Consider the following 5,966-nt stretch of genomic DNA (forward strand, 5'->3'; position numbering starts at 1 on the left):
GTGCGCCTCGCCGGGGTCCAAAACGGCCCAAATGCTTGTTGCCTTGGGAAGGCACAAGGTGGTGCCGGTAGATTCAAATGCTTCGCCGTTTCCGTTTGACTATGAGAGCGAGGGCCTTGTGGTGGCAAATGACCTCGACACAAAGCGGGCCAACATGTTGGTGCATCAAGTGAAGCGGTTGAGGTTACTTTTCCCCTTTGCCCTGTTTACAAATCATGACGCTCGGTATTTTCCCAATGTGAAGTCTGCAACTCCGTCGACGGGCAGCGAGGAGGAGGAGCTGCGCTTCGATAAGATACTTTGCGACGTGGTCTGCTCCGGTGATGGTACACTTCGAAAAGCTCCGTATGTCTTTAAGATTTGGTCTCCAAGGGAGGCCATCGGCCTTCAGAAGACGCAAATTCAAATTGCGTTGCGTGCCTGTCACCTGGCTCGCGTGGGCGGTCGTGTTGTGTACAGCACCTGTTCTATGAATCCTGTTGAAAATGAGGCAGTTGTGGCGCAGATTGTGCACCGCACCCGCGGAGCCATGAAACTCGTTGACGCACGTCCGCTTCTGCCAGGCCTAGAGTGCGCTCCAGGTCTGCAGCGTTGGGTTGTAACCAATTTCAAGGGTGACGTGGTTGAAGCGCCGTCGGATGAGGCGCACGAGGCACTTTTTCCTCCAAATACCCCGGCGGCGTACACCTCCGATGCCGTGGATGACTTGGACCTTAGTCTGTGTATGCGGCTGTACCCCTCCCACTGCGGTGGGGGTGCCTTCTTTATCGCAGTGATGGATAAGGTGAAGGAGTTTCGACTGCAGAAACGCGAGGAGAGTGAAGCAGCAGAGAGAGAGGGTAAGAATAGCCATGATAGTGAGAAAAACGACTCCGGTGGCGATAGCGGCGGCAAAGGGATACTCGCTGGAAAGAGGGGGCGAATAGAGGGCGGGGAGGCCGAGGCTGTGGAGGACTCGGGTGGCGTCACCCGCAAGAAACGGGTTCCTCCTACCTACGTGACGGCGCCGGCGCCCATCACTGACGCGGTGATCAACTTCTATAAAGTGAAGGACTTTCCTCTCCGGCAGCTCGTCGTGCGCACTGCGACAGGGCAACGTGAGTTGAAGCTCTCCGATGGTTCGACCTGCTCCATCGTCTCCTCCTCGGCGTTGGATGTCCTGCGGAGGAATGCCGATTCTCTTCTTGTGGTGTCGGCGGGTCTTCGCGTGCTTGCCCATGAGCACCTTGACAAGGGCTGGCGCATTGCGAGCGAGTCTGCCACCCTTTTCGCCAAGGTGATGCAGCACTCACCGCGGCTGCTGCGAGTTCCCGTGCGTTTTGTCGAGCAGCTTCTCTCCGGTGGCAAGTTGAAGGATGTGCTTTTCACCGACATTGACGATGCCGACTTGCGGGCACGCGTCGTATCGATGGAGCTTGGCACTGTTCTGTTGGAGATTGACTGCCCCGCCGCTGTGGGTGGTGTGTTCTACTCCGTTGCCTTGCGGGCACGCACACGCCTGCAACTGCTGGTGGACCACGAGGATGTCGTGGGGCTAAAGCTGCGGCTGGGCATCGCCGCCGAGCCGACGGTAGACGAACCCGTGTCTGCGGTGTAGCTTGCCTGGCGTCGGCTCGTTTAGTTGTTGGGCTTTCTGAAGCATAAGACGTTTATGCGCGGTGGGGCGCGAAAGCGGTTAACAAAGAATAAAAAGACAGTTTAACGCGAAATTTAAAAGAAAAATTGGCAAAACAAAAAAGCAAAAAGGAATCAGCGGAATAATAAAGGCATAAGTCCATCATCTGGACTCTCTCGCCGAGCTCCTTGTGTGAATACGGCCGCCGCCGTGTATGCGCACGCTCCAGTCACGTGCTTTCTCATTGCACCTACTGTGGCTGTTGCATGGGAGCGCGGAGGCGGTCGTGCCAAGCAAATGAATAGGACGAGTGCAAGTGTTTTTTTTTTCTTGCTGCTTCCTCTCTCTTTCTCGCCTCCTCGTTTGTGGTTGTTGCGACCGATTCTGCTTTTTGACCCCACCCACACGCACATACACATACATGCACACACGCACTTTGTTTTCTTGGACACCCACTGAACCCTCCTCGATGTCTGTTGTGCTGGCTTCTCAGCTGCAGTAGATCCCACACGTACGTGCACAACCGCTTGCACAACTGACACGCCTCGTATGGTGAAGGACACACAACAAAACAGGGAAGGAAGAGGTGGGGCGGACTGCCACTCCTTCACGAAGCTTTCTTTGGCCTCCCAGTATGAACGAATGCAGCGTGAATTTGCGCTGCTGCAACGTCAGGAGGATCCACGAAGTATTAACTTCGCCACCTCACTGAAAAACATGTCTAAGAATCGTTACCTGGACATCTTGGCCAACGAGGCTACCCTTTACCCGCAGTCCACTGACTCGGCCAAAGCTTCGCCTCAGTACTACATCAACGGCAACCTCATTGACCTCGGTCTGCCCCACACGTTTGTGGCTTGTCAAGCACCAGTGGTGGGGGGAATACCGGACTTTTTGACGATGCTCTACGAGAAGAAGGTAAAACTCGTTGTCATGGTCACAAAACTGAGGGAGGGAGGGACTATAAAGGCGGATCGCTACTGGCCCGAGGGGGATGGGCCGTCATCTATTACCGTTCCGGGCACTGCTGGGCTAACGATTGCAAGAGAATTAGGGGAGGTGTGCGAGGCGGAGCGGGAGTTGAAGCTTACGCGGCGTTACCTGACTCTTCAGCGGCCCAATGAGCCGCCGCACAAGTTGCTGCAGGTGCAGTACACCGGCTGGCCGGATCACGGGGTGCCACAGTCTGCCGCGTCCTTTGAAACCCTTCTGTCTATTGTGAAGGCGTCTCCTACGACAGCCCCCGTGGTTGTTCATTGTAGTGCTGGCATTGGGCGAACCGGGACACTGATTGCCGCCTACGGTGTGTTGGCCCACCTGGAGCGGGGGACGTTGACCGACACGACGGTCTACGACGTTGTGTCCACGATGCGGCGACAGCGGTTTGGGATGGTGCAGCGGATGGAGCAGTACTTTGTCATTTACTTTATTCTGCTAACTCGACTTGGTTTCGACGTCAGTTCACTTGCCGCTCTGTTGAATGGCAAGATCACATCTGCGGCAGCGGCGGTGGTAGGAAGAAGGTCACAGAGATAGGAAGCGAAGAAGAAAAAAAACAGAACCAGACTGCGAAGAGAAGGTTATTCAAAAGAACATGTGGAATTTTTGACGCCGGTGACGACTCACTGTGGGCCACGCCATTTGTGAGTGTGTGTGTGTGTGAGAGAGAGAGAGAGGCTGTGAGGGTGCTGTTGTTGTTGCTCTTGCATGTGACTATCGTGAGGGCTATCCCGTTTTCGCTGCTTCCAGCGCTGTGAAGGGTTTGGTCATCCTCACTACTTGTGGTTCTCTTGGGCGGGCGGCAGATAAGACAGAATAAACAGGAACGGAATAAGAGAGACTGAGGTGAGGAGTGCTGAGGACATATGCTATCGAGTACTCCGTTTACGCCTCGGCGTGCGCGCAGTACCCCTCACGGACTTCATCCGCTTCTCGCCGTGTAGCAGTTGCAGCCCCATTCTTGCTTGCTGGTTCTCTACGTGTTTCCTTTTTCTACAGCTCCGCGACAGGAGAAAAACAAGCAACAACAACAACAACAAAGAAGAAAGAAGAACAGGGCGTGGAAGGCGCCGTCAGTCTTTTGCTTCCACCATAACGGGCGTACCTCCTCGTGGGCAGGCGAGGGGAAATCGTTGGCCGCTGTACGGCAAGAGTGGGCGCGATCCCGCGTCCGTCCAACCAGCCGTCCTCAAAAGTGCCAAGCGCTTACCTCCATCCTGGACAAGGCAATGGGAGGGGACGGGGCGGAGAGCAGTCCGGAAGGATTCCCCTCCACAAACCTCGTGGATCCCGCAGTCGAGGCTTCATTATTTCCGCGGCTGTCTGGCGGCCGTCGATCCCAGCATCCGGACGGCTCGGCCATTGAAGAGCCGAAAACCCAAATGGTACATATATCTCGCCCTGCTAAAACGGCTTCGTGGGGTTTTTTGACCTATAGCAACTGTTTCCCGCTGCGGGTTGGGGATGTTACCTCCCCCCGGGCCGCCTCGTTGAAGAAGGGTGACGAGATTGTGGAGATCAACAAGGCGAAGCCGAAGGATTATGAGGACGCGATGCAACTTTTTCAACGGGCTCGGTTAAATTTGGAGCTGCGTCTATGCCGCAGGTCGGTTGGAGGCAAACACCCCCATGTGGTGCGCAGCCACAGCACAGGCAGTTCCGATGTCACAACACCTGCAGATGCGGCGGGCGGGGTGGCGGCAGCCGTGGCCTCCCCTTCTCTCCCAGGCCATCAGGGCGGCACAGAAGCTACACTGTCACCTTTTCATGAAACACCACGGACGAGGCCAGGGGAGGGGAGGGCGCGGTACTCTGCCGAGATGGCATTGGAGAAACTCCTGCGCGAGGGTGGCGCGAATGGATTTGGTGGCGACAGTGCAGCTGAGCTCGATGGAACGCTCTCCCCGCTGCCGGAGGCTTTCTCCGCGGCGGTTGATGATGACATTGTGAGGGTCTGGAGCCGTGTCTTCTCTAGAAAACGGGCTCGAACTTCCGACGGGCATGCTGAATCTCACTACGCGGAGGTGAGTGGTGTTCTGCCGAGACCTGTGCGACAGGCTATCTACGACCGTTCTAGTTGCCCTTTTTCTGCAGAGGAGGGGTTCACGTCGGAGTTTCACGCTGCGGTGCAGCACACATTGACGGCGAGCGCCTTGTCAAATGGACGAGAACTTAATTCACAGGGCACTGCCAAAGCAGCCTTGATGGCCAGCCACGGCAGTCAGCCTCGCAGTGTGGAGGCGGTGGTGGAAGGGGTAAAACGCATAGATGAGCAACGCGAGGAGGAGGTTGCACGAAGCCTAGCAGCAAAAGGAGCGGCACAATGCAACGAAGAGCTCGATGCAAGTCATCATTCTATGCTGCGCGTGGTGGCGTCGCATCGCCACATGCGAGAGGAAAAGCGACGTTATGAGGAGGAGAAGTACCGCCAAACGGAGGCTACTGCGAAGAAGTTTCTGCTCCAGTACATGGACGCAACTTCATCGAGCAGATCGATGCCGGGGGTAAAACAGCGGAGCCGTCGTGGGTACCACCACGTGGACACACACGACTTGCAAAGGTACGAACTCCCCTCTCCACCTCCTCCTGTGGCTGGCGTGGCTTCTGGGTGTCCTTCGACTCCTCCGCCTCTGCCTCCGCCACTACCGTATTGTAATTCCTTTCCCGTGACTGAAGGAACGCGTCACGCTGAAGGCTATTCGAGTCGTCTCTTGCGCTTGCCAACGCCCCCTCCGCCCCCTCCGCCACCGCCGCTGCCGCCGCCACCATGAAGGTGGAAAGGGACAACCGCTGAGTTACGTAGATCTACAGAGGGGGAGGGCCCAGTTGCGTGCAACCTCTTAAACCACGCTATAGACCATTTCTGTCGTTGAGCAATGCAAATAACACGGGCGGGCACGAAATTGAAGGAGAGGTGTGCGCGTGGTTGGGGGAATGGGAACGGGAATCGTCCAGCATCCGCGGTGTCGAGTTTTTGTGCGTTGCGTGTGCATCTCACACTACTCTTTATTTCTCTGAGGTTTTGCGAGGGGAATGGGCGAGGCTTCCAGATTTTATTTCTTGTTCTTGAGGGCAACCTCATTTACAAAACAAAAACACACACACACACACACTAGTTTCCTTTCAACGTATCGCGGTAGTGGTTGCGCAACGGGCAAGTTTTGAGATTCCGGCCAAACCGACCCCCTCCGTTGCCGTCGCGCAGGAGGCGGGCGAAGGGCGCTCTCGGCCTCTCCATTTTCTCAGTGCTTCAGTGCCTATGCGTAGTAACACTTTGCGTTGGAATGTCTGTTTGTTTACTGGGGCGAACTCGTTGCGTTCTTTATTGGAAAGCATGAAAAGCAAACTAAAC

The 5,966-nt window shown here is 55.9% G+C and overlaps 4 protein-coding genes across 4 annotated transcripts in view, besides 5 other annotated features; all 4 read left to right on the top strand.

Moving 5' to 3' along the window:
* The window catches only part of Tco025E_03099 (tRNA (cytosine34-C5)-methyltransferase), a gene marked incomplete at both ends in the record, with an annotated part of 657 nt that extends 586 nt beyond the window's left edge, over positions 1 to 71 (top strand). Inside the window, one exon of the mRNA XM_029370021.1 lies at positions 1 to 71. This exon is cut by the window's left edge and continues 586 nt beyond it. Coding sequence (XP_029229935.1) covers positions 1 to 71 — 71 coding nt within the window.
* An 83-nt stretch (positions 72 to 154) lies between these two features.
* Tco025E_03100 (tRNA (cytosine34-C5)-methyltransferase) lies at positions 155 to 1,597 on the top strand (the record flags this gene model as incomplete). The annotated part of the gene is made up of 1 exon (XM_029370022.1): positions 155 to 1,597. The coding sequence occupies one exon, from the start codon at positions 155 to 157 to the stop codon at positions 1,595 to 1,597; it is 1,443 nt and encodes a 480-aa protein (XP_029229936.1).
* A 115-nt stretch (positions 1,598 to 1,712) lies between these two features.
* Positions 1,713 to 1,749: a sequence feature (A-rich).
* Positions 1,750 to 2,013: 264 nt separating this feature from the next.
* Positions 2,014 to 2,050: a microsatellite.
* Positions 2,051 to 2,164: 114 nt separating this feature from the next.
* On the top strand, positions 2,165 to 3,151 carry Tco025E_03101 (tyrosine-specific protein phosphatase; the record flags this gene model as incomplete). The annotated part of the gene is made up of 1 exon (XM_029370023.1): positions 2,165 to 3,151. One exon carries the CDS (start codon positions 2,165 to 2,167, stop codon positions 3,149 to 3,151), a length of 987 nt encoding a protein of 328 aa, XP_029229937.1.
* A 106-nt stretch (positions 3,152 to 3,257) lies between these two features.
* Positions 3,258 to 3,277: a microsatellite.
* A 350-nt stretch (positions 3,278 to 3,627) lies between these two features.
* Positions 3,628 to 3,668: a microsatellite.
* Positions 3,669 to 3,843: 175 nt separating this feature from the next.
* Positions 3,844 to 5,385, top strand: Tco025E_03102 (formin; the record flags this gene model as incomplete). Its single annotated transcript, XM_029370024.1, has 1 exon — positions 3,844 to 5,385. One exon carries the CDS (start codon positions 3,844 to 3,846, stop codon positions 5,383 to 5,385), a length of 1,542 nt encoding a protein of 513 aa, XP_029229938.1.
* Positions 5,386 to 5,703: 318 nt separating this feature from the next.
* Positions 5,704 to 5,727: a microsatellite.
* The last annotated feature ends 239 nt before the right edge of the window (positions 5,728 to 5,966 follow it).

Source organism: Trypanosoma conorhini, assembly GCF_003719485.1.
Source record: "Trypanosoma conorhini strain 025E chromosome Unknown Tco_14.4_contig_00134, whole genome shotgun sequence".
Classification (NCBI taxonomy): Eukaryota; Euglenozoa; class Kinetoplastea; order Trypanosomatida; family Trypanosomatidae; genus Trypanosoma; species Trypanosoma conorhini.